Consider the following 26,564-nt stretch of genomic DNA (forward strand, 5'->3'; position numbering starts at 1 on the left):
GGAGAAGAGACCAGCGCCGGGCAGCGGAGAAGGAGGAGGAGGGAGGGGGAGCAGGGAGCTGCAGCAGCGCTATTTCATTGGTAGTAAGCGCCGCTGCAGCATCCCCCTCTCCTTCTGTATTGGCTGCCCAGCGCTGCTGTGGATGCTGGGATGCGGTTCCTGCATCCCAGGATCCACAGCAGCGCCGGGCAGCCAATACGGAAGGAGAGGGGGATGCTGCAGCGGCGCTTACTACCAATGACATAGCGCTGCTGCGGCTCCCTGCTCCCCCTCCCTCCTCCTCCTTCTCACCTCACTGCCTGCACCAAGGAAGCTGCATGAGGAGCCTGACTGCCAGCAGGGAGATGGTAAGTATATCTCTCTTTCTCTTTCTCTCTCTTTCTCTCTCTCTCTCTCAGGGGGACACCGTCTGCCGCAATGTGTAAAAAGGGGGACTGGCTGCCGCAATGTGTAAAAAGGGGGACTGGCTGCCGCTGCCGCAATGTGTAAAAAGGGGAACTGGCTGCTGCAATGTGTAAAAAGGGGGACTGGCTGCCGCAATGTGTAAAAAGGGGGACTGGCTGCCGCTGCCGCAATGTGTAAAAAGGGGGACTGGCTGCCGCAATGTGTAAAAAGGGGGACTGGCTGCCTCAATGTGTTAAAAGGGGGACTGGCTGCCGCAATGTGTAAAGAGGGGGCCTGGCTGCCACAATGTGTAAAAAGGGGGACTGGCTGCCGCAATGTGTAAAGGGGGACTGGCTGCCGCAATGTGTAAAAAGGGGGACTGGCTCCCGCAATGTGTAAAAAGGGGGACTGGCTGCCGCAATGTGTAAAAAGGGGGACTGGCTGCCGCAATGTGTAAAGAGGGGGCCTGGCTGCCGCAATGTGTAAAAAGGGGGACTGGCTGCTGCAATGTGTAAAAAGTGGGACTGGCTGCCGCAATGTGTAAAGAGGGGGCCTGGCTGCCGCAATGTGTAAAAAGGGGGACTGGCTGCCGCAATGTGTAAAAAGGGGGACTGGCTGCCGCAATGTGTAAAGAGGGGTCTGGCTGCCGCAATGTGTAAAAAGGGGGACTGGCTGCCGCAATGTGTAAAAAGGGGGACTGTCTGCTGTAATGTGTAAAAAGGGGGACGCTGTCTGCTGTAATGTATAAAAGGGGCTCTACCTGGTGTAATGGCGCTACTGTGCAGCGTAATTTGAATAATGTAGACTACTGTGCACCGTAGTATGAATTGCTATTATTTTGTGGCCACGCCCCTTCCCCGTGAAGCCACGCCCTTATAAATTTTTCGCGTGCCTATGGCGCGCAGTGCCCCTATCTTACATGGGGGGGGGGGGCACTGTCGTTTCTTGCACACAGCGCTAAAATGCCTAGTTACGGCACTGGTACATACTGTACAGAGATACTAAGTACAGTGAATTGGCATCCAGGAACTTAGGGAGGAGCTTTTATCTCTCTCCATTATAATCTTTCTAAGTATAATGGAGAGAGATAAAAGCTCCTCCCTAAGTTCCTGGATTCCAAATCACTGTCCGTAGTATCTCTGTACAGTATGTTCTACTAGTGTACTAATTAGATAAAAACTCCTCCCTATGTTCCTGGGTGTCAAATTACCATGCTTAGCATTTCTGTACAGTATTTCCTATCTAGCCAGAAACCCTGCATCCTGTGCAAGCTAGGCGGACAACTGGAGGAGACCCGATATATATTTATATATATATATATATAAAATCTGTTTGTATTGCTTTTATCTCACGTGGCATAAAATGCTCTTTCAGTATAAAAAAAAGTCACATGACACAAATGGGTTTCCAAAAACAAAAATATGCAAAGGAAAATATTTGAAAAAATAGTCTACATCAATGTTTGATTAAAAATATAGGCCCTCATTCCGAGTTGTTCGCTCGGTATTTTTCATCGCATCGCAGTGAAAATCCGCTTAGTACGCATGCGCAATGTTCGCACTGCGACTGCGCCAAGTAACTTTACTATGAAGATAGTATTTTTACTCACGGCTTTTTCTTCGCTCCGGCGATCGTAATGTGATTGACAGGAAATGGGTGTTACTGGGCGGAAACACGGCGTTTCAGGGGCGTGTGGCTGAAAACGCTACCGTTTCCGGAAAAAACGCAGGAGTGGCCGGGGAAACGGAGGGAAGTGCCTGGGCGAACGCTGGGTGTGTTTGTGACGTCAACCAGGAACGACAAGCACTGAACTGATCGCACAGGCAGAGTAAGTCTGGAGCTACTCTGAAACTGCTAAGTAGTTAGTAATCGCAATATTGCGAATACATCGGTCGCAATTTTAAGAAGCTAAGATTCACTCCCAGTAGGCGGCGGCTTAGCGTGTGTAACTCTGCTAAATTCGCCTTGCGACCGATCAACTCGGAATGAGGGCCATAGTCCTATATTGGATATTTCTGGACTTCCTTATACGTGTTTACACTGGTTGCGCACAGGTAAGTGAATGTACATACATATTCAGCCAACACAGTGTGAATAATAATCTGAGCTTGGGGAGTTTACCGATGAGATGTGCAGCAGCTCCCGACACAATTACTGGCCGTGGTGGTGGGTGATCTTACTGTCTCACCTGTCCTCCGTTTTTACCACCGCTAGATGCTTTTTCAAATGCTCTTTGACAAAGCATCTAAGGGTGCGAAACGCGTTACAGGGAACAGCACCCACTTATTCTGGATAGGACTTTGTTGTATTGGGAGAGAACACAGACTTCATCATACCACTAGTAACTGTGAGCCATGGAAGTCCAAAGCGCAGAGACACAGATGACTTGCATCTGAAACCGCCTGCCGAGTCTCAGCATCAGAGACGGAACACATCAGCAAGGTGGAGCACGTCACTTAACATTGGCGCATGTTTGCTCACTAGCGGTCACGGCTTCAGCTCCGGCACCACTGACCAACAACCGGGTAAACAGATGACAGGTGAGACAGTAAGATCACCCACCACCACGGCCAGTAATTGTGTCAGGAGCTGCTGCACATCTCATCGGTAAGCTCCCCAAGCTCAGATTATTATTCACACTGTGCTGGCTTTATTACACTACGATGCAGATTGTCAGTCACATGCAGCAATACTACCTTTTTACGTTCCTAACCTATCAATCATTTTTATGCCAAATTACTTTTTATCACACACATTTATTTCTCCTCAACATCTTATTCTCCTTATTGCCAGATCCTTTTTTTTGTTATTCCTAACAATCCTGTCATGTATAACTAACCTTGATCCTTTTAAAGTCCTACATCTCATTTGGGATCCGGTCTGAAGATCGACACTGTCCAGCTCGACAATGTTTAGGTCGACCACTATAGGTCAACAGTCACTAGGTCGACAGGGTTGGAAGGTCGACAGGGTTTCTAGGTCGACATGAGCTAGGTCGACAGGTCAAAAGGTCGACATGAGTTTTTCACATTTTTTTGGAACTTTTTCATACTTAACCATCCACGTGGACTACGATTGGAACGAAGCATGGTAAGCGAAGCGAGCCATGCGAGGGGACACGGTGCACTAATTGGGCTTCCCGGTCAATGTACAAAGAAAACGACACCCTCCAAAAAAAAAAATCATGTTGGCCTTTTGACCTGTCGACCTAGCACATGTTGCCCTAGAAACCCTGTTGACCTTCCAACCCTGTCGACCTAGTGACTATAGACCTATAGTGGTCGACCTAAACATTGTCGACCTAGACACTGTCGATCTAATGATCCACACCCTTCTCATTTGGATTTCATGTGCCAAAGGAAGCGGACCTTAGTTCCATGAAACAGGAAGTGACATATCCTAAGTTACTTTTTTATTACACTTTGGGGGTCATTTTGACCCGATCGCACGCTGCAGTTTATCGCAGCGGTGTGATCGGGTCAGAACTGCGCATGTGCCGGTGCCTGATTGACAGGCAGAGGTGGTCGCTGGGCGGGGGAAGGGGGGGGTAACGGCAGTGTTTGGCCGCCACTTCGTGGGCGCGGTCCGGCCAACGCAGGCGTGGCCGGACCGAACGGGGAGCGGGCCGCAGCGGCGGCGTGACATCACACGCAGCCACTGCAGGCTGGGGAGCGATGAGTAGCTCCCGGGCCAGCACACTAAAGCTGCGCTGGTTAGGAGCTACTCTTGAAGTACAAAGGCATCGCCGCTGTATGTATTTGCACTACTGCGGGGGGGGGGGGGTCGGCATTGAAATGCGGGGCAGGATAGCCCTGTGCTGGGCGTTCCCCCGCATGTCAGTGTGAATGATCGTAGCTGTGCTAAATTTAGCACAGCTACGATCATCTCGGAATGACCCCCATTATGCTTTACTTTTGCATTATTTTTCAACAGTATATTTATGATTTTTTCTTTTCTTAATTCTTAGCTTTTTTGTATCAGATTGATACTGCGAAAAGCAATGTGCAGTATTTATGCTTATATAGACTCACATTTAAAATGGCATTCACTGCTTTAAATATCCATGTGAAAAGCTGAATGAACTACTGTACATAACCGAATGGACATTCCTATCAATACAGCTCACTGAAATAGTGAGTAAAATCTGTTCTTTTGTTAGTTCTTATAGATGTCCTTTGACAATTAGGATTACTGAACCCTAAAGAAATCAGGGTTTTAAAAGAAATATTATACTATACAGTGAACAATGCTGCACAGGAGGTATTATACTGTATGCATTCCATGTTCGTGTTATGACTTATTATGCTCTAGGCAGTTCAGAATGTGAGGCGTATTTTATTATAAAATCACATCACAAGGGTCAGTGAGTGCTGCATTACCTCCTGCTGTTTCACCAGAAACCTGTCAATAAGATTCCGCTGGTCATTAGCATCCAATTCTTTCTTCTGGGCGGTGAAAGTCTCTCTTACGAATTGGAAGATATCATCTCTATTGTTGGCCAATGTTTTCTGAATTCCAGGAAACCAGCTCATCACAGAGGGAAATGCGTTGTACAGCTTAAAGTAAAGAAATGAAAATATTTATGCACTGTATATATACAGTAGGTAGTTTCAAGAAGCAATTTACAATTTTTTTTAATAAAAAACAATGGTGGTCATTCCAAGTTGTTCGCTCGCTGCTATTTTTAGCAGAATTGCTAATAGGCTAAAATCCGGCAGTTCTGCGCATGCGTATGCACCGCAGGGCGCACGCGCTATGCAATTTTACACAAAACTATGCTATTTTACTCACGGGCGAACAAAGCTTTTCAGTCGCTCTGTTGATCGGAGAATGATTGACAGGAAGTGGGTGTTTCTGGGTGGTAACTGAGCGTTTTCCGGGAGTGTGCTAAAAAACGCAGGCGTGCCAGCAGAAAACGCAGGAGTGGCTGGAGAAACAGGTGAGTGGCTTGCCGGACGCTGGGCGTGTTTGTGACGTCAAACCAGGAACTAAATGGACTGAGGTGATCGCAATCTGTGTGTAGGTCCGGATCTACTCAGAAACTGCAAGAAAATATTTAGTAGCAATTCTGCTAATCTTTTATTTGCTATTCTGCTAAGCTAAGATACACTCCCAGAGGGCGGCGGCTTTGCGTTTGCAATGCTGCTAAAAGTAGCTAGCGAGCGAACAACTCAGAATGACCACCCATATATTACAAAACAAAAAGTTAGAGCACCTACATTACAAGCAACGTGTCACAGTAAAATGTCACACTGATTACATGAACTGTTCATACTCAGTTCAACAACTGATGAATCCACCCCCAACCTGCGAACGTGTGGCTATAGGAACCACTTATGGTACCTCCAGACAGTATCAGCGACACAATGACTATATTTCAATTTGTAACCAATTCTAACACTGAACTGCATCAAATGGTATACAAAATTATTTATTTACACAAAGATAAATGTGTATTTGTATTTATTGTGAGCAAAGCATCAGTGCAGACCATGGGGAAGCATGGCTGTGCCACTTAGCGGATGAGGGGTATACAGTACATGAGATGTAGGTGCTTACCATGGCCATTGGGCTGCCAACTAATCTGACATTTTCATTGACCATTTTTAACAGCCTCAAGAGTGTCGGATCCTCATAATCAAATCGATGGCTGAGTAATATGGAAACAATTATATTGGAAACAGCAGCGTTTATAATCATGGTATTATCAAACGGTTTGCCTGGAATTACAAAGAAACATCAAAGAAATGAATATAGCATAAAAAACTAAATTTGTGAACAGTTTAAATGGGTCCTTTAATCCTTCTTTATAGAACATTTGCAATTAAACTAAGTTTGCATAATGGCCCTCATTCAGACCTGATCGCTCGCTTGGAGTGTTTTGCAGTCCAGCGATCAGATAGTCGCCTCCTAGAGGGGAGTGTATATTAGCTTTGCAAGTGTGCGATTGCATGTGCAGCCGAGAGGTACAAAAAAACTTTGTGCAATTTCTGAGTTGCCCAGGACTTACTCAGCCGCTGCGATCACTTCAGCCTGTCCAGGCCCGGAATTGACGCCAGACACCCGCCCTGCAAACGCTTCGACACGCCTGCGTTTTTCCAACCACTGCCTGAAAACAATCAGTTGCCACCCACAAACGCCCTCTTCCTGTCAATCACCTTGCAATCGGCAGTGCGAATGGATTCTTCGTAAAACACATCGCTCAGCAGCGATCCGCTTTGTACCCATATGACGCACCTGAGCATTGCGTCATAATTAGAGGACCATTTATGAACTGGTATTATCTTATATTCTGAACTACCTGTCTGTCTGTATGCAAATGCAATTTTCTAGGCAACGGAACTGCTAATAAGTGAAGCTGCAGCCCTGAAATGAACAGAGACGCCCCCCTGGAGCCATCACAACCTCAACTGCAAATATGTACACACTAGGTGATTCATCGCGCCCTACAGGCGCTCTTCACACCGTCGTAAGGGGCTACACCCCGTTAACCCTTGCACACCCTTGTGGCATGCAATATTTTTATTATATGGAGTATTACCTCCAATCATAATTGTGTGAGTGGTTAAATATTGCACGGACAAAGGGCGTGCAATGGTTAAGGGGTGGAAGCCCCTTGCAAAGGCGTAAACAGCGCACGCAGGGCCTGGTGAATCACCTAGTAGGTACTTTGGTTGGGGGAGTAGGGGGTGCGGGGAAGAGGCGGATGGGATCCTGGGGTGCCACGGGAGAGGCGGTTGCGGTGGTGCCGCAGGTGGGGGAGGGTGCATGGGTGCCGCGGGTGGTGGTCCGGAGGCGCTGCGGGTGGGGGAGGAGCAGTTGCGGGGTTGTCCCGGGTGGGAGAGGGGTGGATGTGGTGGGAGGTGCGGGGTCGCTGAGGGTGTGGGAGGGGGTCCGGAGCTATCGCGGGCGCTGGAGGGGGTGTGTGGGGGTGCCGCGGATGGGACCCAGAGGTACTGCGAGTGGGGGAGAGGCGGGTAATGCTTATCCTGCTTCTCCTCCTGTCAGCATCTAAGCTGCTGTCCTCCTTTTGGCAGCAGCTCTCCCAGAGACTCGCACAGCAGCCAGTCACTATTGTTCGTGCCGGTGTCCCAATGTGCCGCATTACAGGGAAGAAGATGTACGCAATAAACTACAGCTCCCAGCAGCCCTAAGGGGCGGAATGCTTCGGCGCTAAGAGCTGCTGGGAGCTGTAGTTTATGTAGTGCGTCTACTTCCCTGTAATGCGGCGCGTTGGGACACCGGCACTAACAATAGTGACTGGCTGGCAGAACTGTGTGACTGGCTGAATCATTGTAAAAGGTGAGAGTGCTGTGCAGTGTCAGTGACACTACACGCATGCAGCGGCACCGGAAGCACAACACCTTTTCTCCCCCTCGGCGCCGACAGCACAAAGCCTCCTCTCCCCATCGGCGCCGGCAGCACAAAGCCTCCTCTCCCCCCTCCCCTCCCCTGTGTGACATTCAGTGGCCGGGAGGGGGGAAAGTGGGCGGAGCTAGATGGGAGTAAGGGGCAGAGCTACACAGGACCATGCTGCAGCAGGAGGATGATCTGCTACAGCTTCGGCCAGCCAGACTTCATTAGATAAGTGTCTGGAAAGAGAGTGAGTGTGTGTATATATATATACAGTGTCTGTGTATACTGTATATATGTGTGACTGTGTATGTGTGTAATGTATGTGTGTAAACGGTACTGGCAGAGGGGGCATTACGTGTGTAAGCGTCACTGGTATAGGGGGTGTTACGTGTGTAAGCGTCACTGGTACAGGGGGCGTTACGTGTATAAGCGTCACTGGTACAGGGGGTGTTACGTGTGTAAGCATCACTGGTACAGGGGGCGTTATGTGTGTAAGCGGCACTGGTACAGAGGGCGTTACGTGTGTAATCGTCACTGCTACAGGGGGCATTACGTGTGTAATTGTCACTGCTACATGGGGTGTTACTTGTGTAAGCGTCACTGGTACAGGGAGGGCGTGACATGTGTAAGCGTCACTGGTTCAGGGGGCATTACATGTGTAAGCGTCTCTGGTACAGGGGGCGTTACGTGTGTAAGTGTCTCTACTACAGGGGTCATTATGTGCGCTGTGCGTTTGTAAAGTATGCGAGGGTGCAAATTTATAGTTTGCAGGGGGGCACCGAACACTCTAGCACCGGCCCAGACTGCACACCCACTGCACTGCACAGCACTGTCACCTTTTACATTGATTCAGCGTCCATACATTACCCTCCATTATATCACCCTCTCTATCCGCTACATTAACCATCTCGGGGCTTCCAGGCCGGCAGGCCAGGTGCTGTGTTGCGGAGTCAGGGCCTCTGGGGATCTGGGCGCGGCTGTGGTGGGGAGGCACTTCTGTGACATCACACGCCTAGCAGGCTCCGGGGCTCAGAGAGTATGCGGCGCAGGGAGGGCTATGAAAGTCTTCCGCTGCGCCGCTTTCATACACATCTATGCCGGTGGCCGCAGCAGCTTTTGTTCCACCTGCGGCGCGGCTAGGGAGTGGGGATTGTTGATGCCGGAGGGGGCAGGTGGACTGGCAGCAAGACATTGGTAGTCATTCCGAGTTGATTGCTCGCTAGCAGTTTTTAGCAGCCGTGCAAACGCTATGCCGCCGCCCAGTGGGAGTGTATTTTAGCTTAGCAGAAGTGCGAACAAAGGGATCGGAGAGCGGGTACAAACATTTTTTGTGCAGTTTCAGAGCAGCTTCAGACCAACTCGGCGCTTGCGATCACTTCAGACCATTCAGTTCCTGATTTGACGTCATGAACACGCCCTGCATTCGGCCAGCCACGCCTGCGTTTTTCCGAACACTCATTACAAGCCGCCAGTTTTTTGCCGTGCGCCGCGCTGGAGGAGAAGCAGCAGAGGCAGGGAAGGAGGAGGAGGGAGGGGGACTGGAACCGCAGCAGCGCTATGTTATTGGTAGTAGCGCCACTGCAGCACTCCCCTCTCCTTCCGTATTGGCTGCCCGGCGGTTCCCTCATCCCAGCATTCACACGGGCAGCCAATGCGGTAGGAAAGGGGGCTGCTGCAGCGGCGCTACTACCAATGACATAGCGCTGCTGCGGCTCCAGTCCCCCTCCCTCCTCCTACTTCTCCCCTGCGGCTGCCCGGGATCTCTGCCAGCACGAGGAGCCTGACTGTCAGCAGGGAGAGATGGTAAGTATCTCTCTCTCTCTTTCTCTTTCTCTCTCTCTCTTCTGCCACAATGTGTAAAAAGGGGGACTGGCTGCCGTAATGTGTAAAAAGGGGGCCGCTGGCCGCCGTAATGTGTAAAAAGGGGATGCTGTCTGCCATAATGTGTAAAAAGGGGGACGCTGTCTGCCGTAATGTGTAATAATAGGACGCTGTCTTCTGTAATGTGTAAAAAGGGGGACGCTGTCTGCCGTAATGTGTAAAAAGGGGGATGCTGTCTTCTGTAATGTGTAAAAAGGGGGACGCTGTCTGCCGTAATGTGTAAAAAGGGGGACGCTGTCTTCCATAATGTGTAAAAAGGGGGACGCTGTCTGCAGTAATGTGTAAAAAAGGGGACACTGTCTGCCGTAAAGGGGGATGCTTTCTGCCGTAATGTGTAAAAAGGGGGATGCTGTCTTCCGTAATGTGTAAAAAGGAGGACACTGTCTGCCGTAATGTGTAAAAAGGGGGAAACTGTCTGCCGTAATGTGTAAAAAGGGGGACACTGTCTGCCGTAATGTGTAATAAGAGGACGCTGTCTGCCGTAATGTGTAAAAAGGGGGATGCTGTCTGCCGTAATGTGTAAAAAAGGGGACGCTGTCTGCCGTAATTTGTAAAAAAGGGGACGCTGTCTGCCGTAATGTGTGGGTGGGCGATCAGCCTGTCCTCATCGCACTGGAAGAGTTAGTCCTGGGCTGCGCAGAGACTGCAGAAACTGATTTTTAGCAGCTCTGCTAACACATAGGAACGCACACTTGCACGGCGAAAATACACTCCCCTGTAGGCGGCGACTATCTGATCGCAGGGCTGCAAAAAATGCAGCCCAGTGATCAGATCTGAATTAGGTCCACTGTTTACACCAACAGAATGTTGGCATTTCAGATGTCGACATTGTAAACTTGTTGAAGGTTTAAGGATAATTTCCTGGTGCCTGTCAACAGTTTTTCATATCACACGTGTATAAGCGTCACTGGTACAGGGGGTGTTACGTGTGTAAGCATCACTGGTACAGGGGGCGTTATGTGTGTAAGCGGCACTGGTACAGAGGGCGTTACGTGTGTAATCGTCACTGCTACAGGGGGCATTACGTGTGTAATTGTCACTGCTACATGGGGTGTTACTTGTGTAAGCGTCACTGGTACAGGGAGGGCGTGACATGTGTAAGCGTCACTGGTTCAGGGGGCATTACATGTGTAAGCGTCTCTGGTACAGGGGGCGTTACGTGTGTAAGTGTCTCTACTACAGGGGTCATTATGTGCGCTGTGCGTTTGTAAAGTATGCGAGGGTGCAAATTTATAGTTTGCAGGGGGGCACCGAACACTCTAGCACCGGCCCAGACTGCACACCCACTGCACTGCACAGCACTGTCACCTTTTACATTGATTCAGCGTCCATACATTACCCTCCATTATATCACCCTCTCTATCCGCTACATTAACCATCTCGGGGCTTCCAGGCCGGCAGGCCAGGTGCTGTGTTGCGGAGTCAGGGCCTCTGGGGATCTGGGCGCGGCTGTGGTGGGGAGGCACTTCTGTGACATCACACGCCTAGCAGGCTCCGGGGCTCAGAGAGTATGCGGCGCAGGGAGGGCTATGAAAGTCTTCCGCTGCGCCGCTTTCATACACATCTATGCCGGTGGCCGCAGCAGCTTTTGTTCCACCTGCGGCGCTGCTAGGGAGTGGGGATTGTTGATGCCGGAGGGGGCAGGTGGACTGGCAGCAAGACATTGGTAGTCATTCCGAGTTGATTGCTCGCTAGCAGTTTTTAGCAGCCGTGCAAACGCTATGCCGCCGCCCAGTGGGAGTGTATTTTAGCTTAGCAGAAGTGCGAACAAAGGGATCGGAGAGCGGGTACAAACATTTTTTGTGCAGTTTCAGAGCAGCTTCAGACCAACTCGGCGCTTGCGATCACTTCAGACCATTCAGTTCCTGATTTGACGTCATGAACACGCCCTGCATTCGGCCAGCCACGCCTGCGTTTTTCCGAACACTCCCTGAAAACGGTCAGTTGACACCCAGAAACGCCCTCTTCCTGTCAATCACTCTGCGGCTGCCTATGCGACTGAAAAGCATCGCTAGACCCTGTGTAAAACTACATAGTTCGTTGTAATAGTAAGCCGCACGTGCGCATTGCGCTGCATACGCATGCGCAGAAGTGGCGAGTTTTTGTCTGATCGCTGCACAGCGAACGAATGCAGTTAGCGATCAACTTGTAATGACCCCCATAGGACGCTGCAGTAAAAGGATTGTTTTTCCCCCTATCTACAGTGCAGAGACTTGCTGCAGATGCAGTGGCATACCCTCCAGCTGCACCTTTTTGGCAGGTACAGTCCCTTTTTTTTATGGTCTGTACTGATTTTTGACTCTCCAAGCTTCCATTGAAGGTATAGGAAAAGGGGCGTGGCCACGCCGCCATACTCGTGGCCACGCCCCCTTTTCGAATTTGCATCAATGTTTATGTGTAAATTGTTGGAGGGTATGTTGCTGCAGATGCAGTGGGACTATTTTGGGGTGTGGGGCTGGAGCTGCAGCTCCATCAGTCCCATTGCTAATCCTTCTCTGTGAAAACACAGCAGGCAAAGGGCAGAGCCTCCCATTGGATGTAACCTGTGTGGGAGGGCGTTTCTCGCCCAATCAGCTGTGGGCTGGCTGTGATAGACCTGCCACTAACCCAATGAGAGCTCCTAGCCACGCCCAGCGTTAGAAACCCAGGCACAGAGTCACAGGGCTATTATATAGGAGATTCTCAGCCTATAAGCAAGAACCAGGGACATCAAGGTTAAGGGTAGACTAAAGGGGGTACACACGGAGCCATGTTCACTTAATTTCTAAGCAATCTGACTAGCGATGCGCGTCCCCCATGTCGCTATCGCCGGCTCTAGATTGGGCATGCATGCATGCCCAATCTAGGGAGATCGCTCATTTCACCGCTGGGTGAAATGAGCGGTCCACCCGTCCCCCACCCCTCGCTCAGCACACATCGTGCTGTGCTGAGAGGTGGGGAGAGATGTGTGCTGAGCGGGAGAAATCTCTCGTGTGTTACCCCCTTTACTGTATGGCTACACAGACTGAACACAGTAGTAACAACGCACGAGCCATGTATTTGTACGTACATGATAGCAGCTGACGGCAGGCATGCGCCCCCAAAACGGCCCATGTATCATTGTTTTTTAACCATTTGCACTGAATTGTATTTTCTCACAAGCTGGATAATTCAAAGGCTTTTTTGTGACCTTCATGAAGAGAAGAAATGTAACCATATTTCTAAACATTGCTTATCTCCCCCATTGTAACCTATACAGTGTGTGTGTATGTAGCGCGCGCAAGATGGCTGCCTCCCCTGTAAAATGGTTTCTTTCCTGCATATGTAGTGCATTCTGAGACCCTCTTTATCAAATCACTACAGTATATACTGCGCAGTTACCCTGAGGGTGCGTGGCCAGTGGCTTGTAATGAGTCAAATTGACTCATTACAAGCCGCCAGTTTTTTGCCGTGCGCCGCGCTGGAGGAGAAGCAGCAGAGGCAGGGAAGGAGGAGGAGGGAGGGGGACTGGAACCGCAGCAGCGCTATGTTATTGGTAGTAGCGCCACTGCAGCACTCCCCTCTCCTTCCGTATTGGCTGCCCGGCGGTTCCCTCATCCCAGCATTCACACGGGCAGCCAATGCGGTAGGAAAGGGGGCTGCTGCAGCGGCGCTACTACCAATGACATAGCGCTGCTGCGGCTCCAGTCCCCCTCCCTCCTCCTACTTCTCCCCTGTGGCTGCCCGGGATCTCTGCCAGCACGAGGAGCCTGACTGTCAGCGGGGAGAGATGGTAAGTATCTCTCTCTCTCTTTCTCTTTCTCTCTCTCTCTTCTGCCACAATGTGTAAAAAGGGGGACTGGCTGCCGTAATGTGTAAAAAGGGGGCGCTGTCTGCCATAATGTGTAAAAAGGGGGACGCTGTCTTCTGTAATGTGTAAAAAGGGGGACGCTGTCTGCCGTAATGTGTAATAATAGGACGCTGTCTTCTGTAATGTGTAAAAAGGGGGACGCTGTCTGCCGTAATGTGTAAAAAGGGGGACGCTGTCTTCTGTAATGTGTAAAAAGGGGGACGCTGTCTGCCGTAATGTGTAAAAAGGGGGACGCTGTCTTCCATAATGTGTAAAAAGGGGGACGCTGTCTGCAGTAATGTGTAAAAAAGGGGACACTGTCTGCCATAAAGGGGGATGCTTTCTGCCGTAATGTGTAAAAAGGGGGATGCTGTCTTCCGTAATGTGTAAAAAGGAGGACACTGTCTGCCGTAATGTGTAAAAAGGGGGAAACTGTCTGCCGTAATGTGTAAAAAGGGGGACACTGTCTGCCGTAATGTGTAATAAGAGGACGCTGTCTGCCGTAATGTGTAAAAAGGGGGATGCTGTCTGCCGTAATGTGTAAAAAAGGGGACGCTGTCTGCCGTAATGTGTAAAAAGGGGAACTGTCTGCCGTTTTATGTAAAAAGGGGGACGCTGTCTGCCGTAATGTCTAAAAAGGGGACGCTGTCTGCCATAATGTGTAAAAAAGGGGACGCTGTCTGCCGTAATGTGTAAAAAAGGGGGACTGCCTGCTGTAATGTGTAAAAAGGGGGACTGTCTGCCGTAAAGTGTAAAAAGGGGACGCTGTCTGACGTAATGTGTAAAAAGGGGCTCTACCTGGTGTAGTAGCGCTACTGTGCAGCGTAATTTGAATAATGGAGACTACTGTGCACCGTAGTATGAATTGGTATTATTTTGTGGCCACGCCCCTTCCCCATGAAGCCATGACACTATATATTTTTTGCGCGCCTGTGGCGTGCACTGCCCCTATCTTGCATGGGGGGGGGGTGCCAATGCCATTTCTTGCACACAGCGCTAAAATGCCTAGTTACGGCACTGCTCTGTACTATGGAATGTCAAGCTCTATTTTGTGTTTAAATCATGAAAGGCTCTAGAACAAGCAAGCCATGGGTGCAATCAAGACTCAACAAGGTGCAAAAGTAAAATTAAAGCAGACACTGACCTTTGTAGGTGTTGATCTCTTTCACTAAAAAATCACTTTCATCATTAATCTTGTTTTCAATTGTTTCCTTCCCCATCCCGAAGTCTCGGAGAGTTGAAAGAGTGAACCGTCTCATCACTCTCCAGTTTTCGTCATAAGAAAAAATAACTCCTGAATGCAAGGAACAATCACTTTTAGAAATGTAAATTTCATAGCAAAACAAAACTCCAAAACTGAATTATACCCCTTTCAAGTGCCAGGAATAACCCAGATTATTGCATGTGATCACGCCACAACTTGGGTTGCGGTACAGTCTGAAAGGGGCCAGTTGAAATAACCCAGGCCGAGTGACCCAGTATTTAAATTCGGGTAGTGAGCATGGCTGAACATATGTTCACTCCTGCTTGTATTGCAGTGTGAACGGCGTTCACTGATTAGGAAGAGGTCGGCGCTTAAAGATAATCTCATCTCCAAGTACCACTTCTGGACGTGTCAACGGTGATGTCACCAACTCGGCAGTAAGCCAGGTCAGGCCGCAAGTCTGAGGGGAGGAGGAGTAGGAGGAGAAGGAGGAGGAGTTAATATTACCATGTCCCATCATTGTCTCATGGAAAAGTGGCACTTTTGCTCTTGCAGAAAACTCATCTGCGTGGTTTACCAGGGCATCTTTCACCGTCTCATATCCGGCCAGGACCACCATTTTCTCCTCTCCTATCTGTATACTATACACTGGCCCGTACTTCTTAGAAAGCTGCAAAAACAATTGCAGATGTAAACTCTATATAATTTACCAAGTATTGCCTCTAAGGATCTAGGAGTTCAACAAATTCTGTTATGCAAGCAATAATAGTACAATTAATATGAATTCTTCTATAAGTGTGAAATATATAAAGAAGATACATTTTCCTAATAATATAAACCCTTGTTTATACCCTACATACAAACCAACCCGTCTGCTCCAATAAGTCTCTCAGAACTGCAGAATAATTCTCTATTGTGGGTTTAGTGCAACTTTACTGTATATAATATATCTTATCTTTGTGTGCCTATAGCTCTCATTATAACTCAGTGTTTATGCTTATTGTACTATAATTTCTGTAGAACTGTATTTATGACTTTAGCATTGGTTGCTCTCTATTAGCACAGGCATATATTGTGAGCAATAAAATACAGTATGTATCTATGGCACACAGGTTGGGCTGGATTTCAATTTAATTCATGTCTATTTTATCATTGGTGGTAATCAACATGGTGCAGCAGCTAAAGCATTAGAAGCTTTGAAAAGTGGGTCTACCCAGATTATATGTCGACATGATCTGTTAACAAACCATCCCTGGTGGTTAGCGCCCTCTTACCTTCCCCAGTTGGCAATGGTGGCTCCAACATCTTCTGGGTACTGGAAGTGCTGTGACAGTGACTTCCGACACAGACCTGAGATGCTGCAGCTCAGTGGCGTGCGGTGAGGTCAGTGGCTGGTGGGGCACTACAGCCATAATGTCCGCCGAATCCTGCCGATGATTCCTACCGCCGCCAAGCTAATGTCCGCTACTGCCTCTTAGCCGATGCCCGCTGCCACCGCCAATGGCTTACAAACTCGCCCACCATCAACTGACCAAGCCCTCCGCCACTAATTTGCATCTCAGTCCGATGCCGCCAATGCCCACTGCCTGCTCATCATACTTGTGATATATTGTACATTTTTATAGAAAAACAAATACAAATTAGTGTTTGGGACTGGGAAGGGAGTGGGAGAAGGACATGAATGCAATTTTGTTGTCCAGGGCTTCCATTAACTTAATGGAGAAGGGTCTGAATGGGTTAAAAAAAATTAATAAAAATTGCGTTGGGTCCCCCCTCCTAAGTATAACCAGCCTCGGGCTCTTTGAGCCGGTCCTGGTTGTTTAAATACTGGGGGTAAAATTGGACAGGGGTTCCCCGTATTTAGACAACCAGCACCGGGCTCTTAGTCCGGTTCTGGTTTCAAAAATACGGGGAACAAAAGATGTAGGCACTGCTATCAGTGCCTCCCAAAGTAATTTAAACACATAACATTATTACAATTAAATAAAGAAGATACTTATGACACAGACTATGTGTCATAAGTATCTAATTTATTATTATTATTATTATTATTATTACCAGTTATTTATATAGCGCACACATATTCCGCAGCGCTTTTACAGAGAACATTTGGCCATTCACATCAGTCCCTGCCCCAGTGGAGCTTACTCTCTATGGGGGTAATTACAAGTTGATCGCAGCAGGAATTTAGTTAGCAATTGGGCAAAACCATGGAGGTCATTCCGAGTTGTTCGCTCGCAAGGCGATTTTAGCAGAGTTGCTCACGCTAAGCCGCCGCCTACTGGGAGTGAATCTTAGCTTCTTAAAATTGCGAACGATGTATTCGCAATATTGCGATTACAAACTTCTTAGCAGTTTCAGAGTAGCTCCAGACTTACTCGGCATCTGCGATCAGTTCAGTGCTTGTCGTTCCTGGTTTGACGTCACAAACACACCCAGCGTTCGCCCAGACACTCCTCCGTTTCTCCAGCCACTCCCGCATTTTTCCCAGAAACGGTAGCGTTTTTTCCCACACGCCCATAAAACGGCCTGTTTCCGCCCAGAAACACCCATTTCCTGTCAATCACATTACGATCGCCGGAGCGAAGAAAAAGCCGTGAGTAAAAATACTACCTTCATAGCAAAATTACTTGGCGCAGTCGCAGTGCGGACATTGCGCATGCGCACTAAGCGGAAAATCACTGCGATGCGATGAAATTTACCGAGCGAACGACTCGGAATGAGGGCCCATGTGCACTGCAGGGGAGGCAGATTTAACATGTGCTGAGAGAGTTAGATTTGGGTGGGGTGTGTTAAATCTGCAATCTAATTTGCAGTGTAAAAATAAAGCAGCCAGTATTTACCCTGCACAGAAATAAAATAACCCACCCAAATCTAACTCTCTCTGCACATGTTAAATCTGCCTCCCCTGCAGTGCACATGTTTTTGCCCAATTGCTAACTAAATTCCTGCTGCAATCAACTTGGAATTACCCCCTATATTCCCTATCACACAGACATATTCACGCTAGGGTTAATTTTTTTTGGAAGCCAATTAGCCTACCACTATATTTTTGGATTGTGGGAGGAAACCGGAGTACCGGAGAAAACCCACGCAAGAGAATATACAAACTCCACACAGTTAAGGCCATGGTGGGAATTGAACCCATGACCTCAGAGCTGTGAGGCAGTAATGCTAACCATTACACCATCCGTACTGTCGTATCTTCTTTGTATGATTTTAATAATTAATCACAGGGGAGACACGGCCTCCCCTGACTGCACGTCCCTGCTGCAGCTTTCAGTGAGTATTTCTCTCTAAGGGCAGGATTTACTAATAGTGATTGCGGGCCATCGCAACGATGCTAATTGCATAGGTACTAAAATATGAGATTAGTATCATAATGCAATGCCAGAGGCCCCTTGCGATCCCTGTTGGACCTGAGGAGAAAGTGTGGGGGGGTCTCTGGGAGTCTCCGTCACCATCCAGACCCTGGAGGTGATGTCTTTAGCCAATCCCGGACTCCTCCTCCCTGCAGCCGGAAGTACAGCTGGGTGGGGGAGTTCCCGGGATACGTTAAGAAGCCCATAGGCTTCTAAAGGGTATCACCATAAAAAGCCAGCAATACGGTCCGCATCGAAAAACGGTCGCCCGGGGGTTAGTTAGTACATTTGAAAATTCGGTAAAAACTCTGAAAATGGGGTTTCTACCAAATTTTTCTTTTAATAAATCCCACCCTCAATCCTTAACCTTAATCCCTAATTCTCCCCCTATTGCCTAACCCTAACCTCCACCTGCAGTTTAACCCTTACTGGGCCTAATTCAGATCTAATCGCTGCTGTGTGTTTTCGCACAGCGGGCGATCAGATCCTAAATGCGCATGCATATGCAGTGCACGCAATGTGCTGGCGCATCGGATGGCTACAAAGGGCATCGCTGGTCAGCGACGGGATCATGCAAAGGATCCATTCACACGGGCGATCGCAAGGTGATTGATAGAAAGAGGCCGTTTGTGGGTGGTAACTGACCGTTTATAGGGAGTGTCCGGAAAAACGCAGGCGTGCCCAAGCGTTTTCAGGGAGGGTGCCTGATGTCAGCTCCGGCCCCGATCAGCCTGTCCTCATCGCACTGGAAGAGTTAGTCCTGGGCTGTGCAGAGACTGCAGAAACTGATTTTTAGCAGCTCTGCTAACACATAGGAACGCACACTTGCACGGCGAAAATACACTCCCCTGTAGGCGGCGACTATCTGATCGCAGGGCTGCAAAAAATGCAGCCCAGTGATCAGATCTGAATTAGGTCCACTGTTTACACCAACAGAATGTTGGCATTTCAGATGTCGACATTGTAAACTTGTTGAAGGTTTAAGGATAATTTCCTGGTGCCTGTCAACAGTTTGAACCATGTTGACACTCTTACGTTGTGGTGTTGATATTATGAATGTCAACATGGTTGGTGTCAACTTTCTGACTAGATACTGCTTAATGTATATAAAAAGAGATAATAAAATGATACACGTTATTAAAATGCTGAAAGTTTCTTAAAATACAAAGAAAAGACAACAGAAATACTATCACAAAATTATATATTATCATTATTTTTCATAGTTATGTATTACTGTATACTTTCATTTACATTAATTCAAAGGTTGCACTCACATATACGCAGTGGCGGAACTGTGGGAGGCAGTGGAGTCAGCTGCCGCCGGGCTCCTGACCTGTAGGGGGCGCGTCTCCCCCATTGGCTCCCACTGCCCACTGATTCATCGCGCTGCTGCATTCTTTTTTCAGATGGAGAAGCAGAGCTGTGTCAGTGACACGGCAGCTGCCTCCTCGTCTCTCCAGGGAGCCGGCACTGGCTGCAGCTAGGGGGAGCTCCAGCATTCAGATCCTCCCATACCCTTCTAATTGAGCTGGTCAGGTGAAGCACTCTCTGATTCTCCCTCTTTCCAGGCTTAGGTAGGCACTGGCAGCACCTGCCTCAAAGTGCACTGTGTGTGTCTGTGGTGCAGGTGGAGAGTGGTGGCTTCCGGGGGTTACTTTAATAAATGTCAGCAGCACTGTGTTAATATATGTGCATGTTTTTAAGTGAGGTGTGTGTGTGTGTCTGTTTTTTAAGGAAACTTGTGTGTTTAAGTGAAAGAGATGTGTGTATGTGTGTGTGTGTGTGTGTGTGTGTGTGTGTGTGTGTGTGTGTGTGTGTGTAAGCAAAAGAGGAGTGTATAAGTGAAAGAGGCGTGTGTGTGAGCGAAAGAGGTGTGTGTAAGTGAAAGAGGAGTGTGTGTGTGTAAGCGAAAGAGGCGTGTGAGTAAGCGAAAGAGGCGTATGTGTTAGCGAAAGATGTGCACGTGTATACGTGTGTAAACAAAAGAGGCGTGTGTGTATAAGTGAAAGAGTAGTGTGTAAGTGAAAGAGGAGTGTGTGGGTGTGTAAGCAAAAGAGGTGCGAGTATGTAAGCAATAGGCATGTGTGTTTAAGTGAAAGAGGCGTGTGTGTTTAAGTGAAAAAGTCATGTGTGTGTAAGTGAAAGAGTTGTGTGTTTTTTGTATATATTGTCACACCATTGTGCCGAAGCATCTCCATCGCGATGAAGGAGCACTCTAGATGTGCTATAATGACTGACATATATGTAGGGGGGGCAGCAACATTTATTATGTCTCCGGGCGACTGGGGTGAACTTACGCCACTGCATATACGTATATACTCTATACACGCTTTACATTAGTCTGCCCTTTAGACTAGCTGCTGACTTTGTACTTGATTAGTTCCACAATGGAAAATCTATATATATAAAAATGAAAGCCCTCAATCACTCGCTCACTCACCGATCTCTTAGGAGGGTGAAATGTAACATAGGTATTCTTCAGGTGGGAAATAGGAAAACTACGTAATTAGTATTTTAATAAACCTCCCATAAGGGGATGAAAAGGGGGATGACATAGTGATGTCATTGCAGGAACAATAACGCCCAAACGGAAAATCGTATCAAAATTTGGATTGCACCTCCAGTGTGTAGAATTTAATAAACGACAAAAATGGTCCTGTCACTTTTTTAACTGTATCTGCTACGGGTGCTCCCCGGGTAACGCCAAGAACCATGGATTAATATTTACTTACATTAAGACATCTCAAAATTACATCTCTATAGATTTCCAAAATTTTTAACACTCATTTATATTTATAACCATGAAAATCAGAAAGTCACATGCGAAGGACGAGTAGAACAGCTAGTGCAATTATAAAATGACTATGCTGTTCCTCTTACCTGTATAAGTCTGATGAAAGTGTGAATATCACATAGAAACGCGTCAACCATGGGAGATATTTGCTGCCTGTCCTTGCAAGTTTAACCTTCTCTACCGGGTATGGGTCGTTGGGTCGACACACATTAGGTCGACATGCATTGGTTCGACCACTGAAAGTCAACATGCACTAAGTCGACAGGGTGTCTAGGTCGACAGGGTCGTTAGGTCGAAATGTGCAAGGTTGACAGGTCAAAAGGTAGACATGTTTTTTTTTACTGTTTTTGGTGTCGTTTTCTTCGTACAGTGACGGGGAACCCCAATTAGTGCACCGCGTCCCCTCACATGGCTCACTTCGCTCGCAGTGCTTCAGGCAAGGTGCCTCACTCCGCTATTGCTGCACTCGTCACAGATTACCTTTCCCATTAATAGTCCACGTGGCTTGTAAAGTATGAAAAAGGTCAAAAATTACAAAAGTCGTGAATTACTCATGTCGACCTTGCACATGTCAACCTAATGAACCTGTCAACCTAGACACCCTGTCGACCTAGTGCATGTCGACCTTTAGTGGTTGACCCAATGCATGTCCACTAATGCATGTTGACCTAACGATCGCAACCCTTCTCTACCTATGAGCTATTGCAACAAACTCTATCATTGTAATGAGGGATAATGAGGGATAAGCTACAGTATTTATGACCTGTGATGGAGTGATGTTATCTTGACCACCAGTGAACCTTTAAATAATGAACACTGACTTTTTGCTAGTAATGTAAGAAGGTGCTCTCACATAGAATACATGTTCTGTCAGTCATGGGAATAATTATTTTAAATATATAACAGGTCTGCGGTTAAAAAGCTTTTTTTAATAAATTTATGTGATACTTATAGATTTTTGGCTTCTGAACACGAAAATGACTCCCGGTTTTTCATATCACATAACGTTTTTCTGCAAAACGTGTATTTATGAATAAGTCATTTTTTTCATATTCTTTAAAGTGATAAATGTATTCTGCCTACATTTATTATAAAACAATGGGGGTAATTCCAAGTTGATCACAGCAGGAATTTTGTTAGCAGTTGGGCAAAACCATGTGCACTGCAGGGGAGGCAGATTTAACATGTGCAGAGAGAGTTAGATTTGGGTGTGGTGAGTTCAATCTGCAATCAAAATTGGAGTGTAAGAATAAAGCAGCCAGTATTTACCCAGCACAGAAACAAAATAACCAACCCAAATCTAACTCTCTCTGCACATGTTATATCTGCCCCCCCCTGCAGTGCACATGGTTTTGCCCAACTGCTAAAAAATTTCCTGCTGCAATCAACTTGGAATTACCCCCCATTGTCTTAAATTATTTCAGTCTGTAGTATAGAACGTGGCAATTCAGTTCTCGTCATAAAACTTCCCACCGTCCAGTGCCAGATTAAGGTCCACAGGGGATTGGAACTGAAATTTACAAAGGACCTAAACCCCATACTGTCTAAAGGAACATTGCACACACACAACAACTACAACTACAAGGTGAGCTGGCGTAGGTGGAACAAAATACAACAGATGCAACACAGTTTTGCCCTGTCCCGGCTATTTTTAACCCCTGCCTACCACTACATATACACACACAGTACACACTACAAACATAGACAGTACATACACCATACTTGCCTACTTTTGAAAAAGTCTGTCAGGGAGATGTGACAGTAACACCTATCAGCGCGGACGTGTACTGCTACATCTGAGAGGTGTGTCATAAAAATGGCTTACATCCAAATGTAAATGAGTCCCAAAGTTATTAAGATCTACCTGTTGTAGAAAAGACTGATATTTTTCAGGATTTGTTTGTGTATTGTGTTTTACAAGAGGTTCCATATACTGTAAGTGGCCACGAGAAACCTTATTTAAAATGCATGTAGCCATAGGGATCAGTGTGCCTTATAAATTAACCAATGCAGGGAAAAGGCGCTGATGAGCATATTTGAATGTATGTATCTCTGATTTCTTTTTTCCACCAAGAATGTAACAGCTATATAATGGAGGGGTGTGGTATGGTTTGCCGGCGGTCGCCGGCAGCTGGGTGAGCGCAAATGAGCCCCTTGTGGGCACGGTGGCGTGCTACGCGCGCCACACTATCTATTCTCCCTCTTGGGGATCGTGGACCCCCAAGAGGGAGAAAAGATGTCGGTATGCCAGCGGTCGGGATTCCGCAGAGCCGTAACTAGGGGGGGGCTAGGGGGGCATGTGACCCGGGCGCGGGATTGGATAGGGCGCTGGGATCAGCTGCGTCTGACACAGCAGAGAATCTAGTGAAGAAAAATGGGATTTGTAGTCATGTGTGCTACTGCTTAGCCTTTATGCAGTAGCATAGAGACTACAAATCCCATGAGGCATAGCAGAAAGATGGCTGCCGCTGCTTGAGTAGGGAGTCAGGGTAACGTCTAGTTTCCCTTCCTCAGCGGCAAGCCGAAAGAGTATACCGCCCGCCCCCGCCCGCCCTAACTGATTGTGGTCAGCTGCTGACCTTTCTCTGGCCCCACACAACATTGCATTCAGCCCGCTGACAGCACAGTGATGGATGGAAGCAGGACGGCGGAGAGCACCGGAGGTAAAACACACACACACAAATACTCAACTGTGACTGGTGTTAACCCATGCAGTTTATTGGCTGTGTACATATATACACACGTATGTGTATATATATATATATATACACAGTGGGGATCGAAAGTTTGGGCACCCCAGGCAAAAATTCATTTTAATGTGCTAAAAGAAGCCAAGAAAAGATGGAAAAATCTCCAAAAGGCATCAAATTACAGATTAGACATTCTTATAACATGTCAAAAAAAGTTTGATTTTATTTCCATCATTTACACTTTCAGAAGAACAGAAAACAAAAAATGGCGTCTGCAAAAGTTTGGGCACCCTGCAGAGTTAATACCTTGTACTGCCCCCTTTGGCAAGTATCACAGCTTGTAAAGGCTTTTTGTAGCCAGCCAAGAGTCTTTCAATTCTTGTTTGAGGTATCTTCACCCATTCTTCCTTACAAAAGTCTTCCAGTTCTTTGAGATTCCTGGGCTGTCTGTGACGCACTGCTCTTTTAAGGTCTATCCATAGATTTTCAATTATGTTGAGGTCAGGAGATTGTGAAGGCCATGGCAAAACCTTCAGTTTACGCCTCTTGATGTAATCAACCATGGATTTTGAGGTGTGTTTAGGATCATTATCCATTTGTAGAAGCCAGCCTCTCTTTAACTTCAGCTTTTTCACAGATGGCATCAAGTTAGCGTCCAAAATTTGCTGGAATCTTATTGAATTCATTTTTCCTTCTACTCGTGAAATGTTCCCTGTGCCACTGGCTGCAATACAACCCCAAAGCATTATTGATCCACCCCCATGCTTAACAGTTGGACAGAGGTTCTTTTCATTAAATTCTGTGCCCTTCCTTCTCCAAATTTACCTTTGCTCATTCCGGCCAAAAAGTTCTATTTTAACCTCATCGGTCCACAGAACTTTATTCCAAAATGCATCAGGCTTGTCTATATGTTCATTTGCAAACTTCAAACGCTAATTTTTGTGGTGAGGACGTAGAAGAGGTTTTCTTCTGATGACTCTTCCATGAAGAGCATATTTGTACAAGTACCTCTTTATAGTGGAATAGTGTACCACAACTCCAGTGTCTGCCCGATCTTTCTGGAGGGATCGTGCAGTCAAACGTGGATTTTGACTTGCTTTTCTCACAATCCTGCGAGCTGTTCTGTCTGATATTTTTCTTGGTCTTCCAGATCTTGCTTTAACTTCCACTGTTCCTGATGACTGCCATTTCTTAATTACATTCCGAACAGAGGATATGGGCATCTGATAACGCTTTGCTATCTTCTTATAGCATTCTCCTGCTTTGTGAGCGTCAACTATTGTTAGTTTCAGTGTTCTACACAACTGCTTAGAGGAACCCATGGTGCTGATTGTTGGAGCAAGGTCAGATGAGTCTGGGCTTTTAAAACCTTTGAGATTGACATCACCTGGTCTTTCCAGACGATGATTGAGAACAATCCATGACACTGCCAGGTCTCAGCTGTCCAAAGGGGGCAGTACAAGGTATTAACTCTGCAGGGTGCCCAAACTTTTGAAGACGCCATTTTTTGTTTTCTGTTCTTTTGATAGTGTAAATGAAGGAAATAAAATCAAACTTTTTTTGACATTTTATAAGAATGTCTAATCTGTAATTTGATGCCTTTTGGAGATTTTTCCATCTTTCCTTGGCTTCTTTTTGCACATTAAAATGAATTTTTGCCTGGGGTGCCCAAACTTTTCAATCCCCACTGTATATAAATATATATAGGACGTAACCTCCGTGATATGCTGGTCCATGCAGATATCTCAGATTTTACCAAATCAAGATCTTCTAATTTCCTTACAAGGAAATTTGGTAATTATAGGTGCTTAGGATGCACTACATGTATCTACCTGGAAACAGGAGACACATTGTATCATCCTCATTCAGGGAAACCCATTAAAATAAATCATTGCTTAACATGCACCTCACGTTTTGTAGTGTACTACATAAGGTGTCCTTGTGGATTACTTTATGTAGGGAAAACATCTTGTACATTTAGAGAGCGGATGGCACAGCATAGAAGTGCTATCAAGTTGGCTATAGAGGGGAGGGTAAGTGAGCAGCCCGTGGCCAAACACTATAAGGCTAAGGGACACAATCTATCAAGTTTGCGATATAAAATGATTGATCATATACCTGAGAGTCGTAGACAGGGAGACCGTAATAACTTACTGTTACGCTGTGAGACGAAATGGATCTATTCCCTTAACACAATAGCACCCCATGGTCTCAATGAAAATTTGTCTTTCTCCAGTTTTCTTTATTGAATGTGATTAACTGTATAGTGAATGTGATAAGTTGGTTAATATGATTGTAGAACAACGTACATTACGATAGTATACGTGATGTGTGAATATTGATATTTATGAATTTTTATAGATATGCATCAGTGTTAGAAACAACGAATTAATGCTGTATTTCAGCTTAATGGGAATTTTTTTCATTGTACTACAGATTTGTGAATCTTTGGTGAAGGGTTAATGTTAAGTCACAAAACTTTGCAGTCCGTGTGATGTCAGCGGAAGTGGGGGTGGCTGAACACACCTGGACTAATTAGCACATGGTGATATAGGTGTATATAGGTAAGATCTATTTTTGTATTGTTTATGTAAGCCTGAAGACGGTTTTGTAAATAAACCGAAACGTTGCAAGATTACAACGGGGTGATGTCCTGTTATTTATGAGAAAGTCCTGTGAGTGCCGCTCACCACACAGATATTCAAGCAAGTATCATTGCCAGAGAAGGCATCGGGCTATATCTTCATTGTGCATTAGGAGTGCCGGGCGTGCAAACGTATATAACATTGATGCATCGCAGTATGCTACAATTGGCCACGGCACCCTTTCCCACCTTTGGGCATTGCCTTTTGCTCTAGAGTCGGGGTATTTTTTAACCGTGTGTGTTTTTGTTAATTTTTTGCACTTTCTGCACTTTTGGATTTGGTTCACAGTTTTATTATGGAAGCTGGCAATGATGAAGGTACAGGCTTCCGAGCCTCAGTGTATCCCCAAGGGGAATTGCTGTCATTGTCTGACATTGATGCTGAACGTATACTGATTAACGACAGGATGTCCACTTCTTCTAGAACTGACTCTAATGAAT

The 26,564-nt window shown here is 46.8% G+C and overlaps 1 protein-coding gene across 1 annotated transcript in view; it reads right to left on the reverse strand.

Annotated features, from left to right (window-relative positions):
* LOC134910838 (uncharacterized) overlaps positions 1-26,564 on the reverse strand; it is a 268,706-nt gene that overhangs the window by 216,612 nt on the left and 25,530 nt on the right. Inside the window, exons 3-6 of the mRNA XM_063919222.1 lie at positions 15,141-15,303; positions 14,574-14,723; positions 5,944-6,104; positions 4,764-4,940 (exon numbers count right to left, since the gene is read on the reverse strand). Of these exons, the coding sequence (XP_063775292.1) occupies positions 4,764-4,940; positions 5,944-6,104; positions 14,574-14,723; positions 15,141-15,303 (651 nt within the window). The remainder of the gene's footprint in view (positions 1-4,763; positions 4,941-5,943; positions 6,105-14,573; positions 14,724-15,140; positions 15,304-26,564) is intronic.

The sequence above is a fragment of the Pseudophryne corroboree genome, chromosome 4, assembly GCF_028390025.1.
Source record: "Pseudophryne corroboree isolate aPseCor3 chromosome 4, aPseCor3.hap2, whole genome shotgun sequence".
NCBI lineage: Eukaryota > Metazoa > Chordata > Amphibia > Anura > Myobatrachidae > Pseudophryne > Pseudophryne corroboree.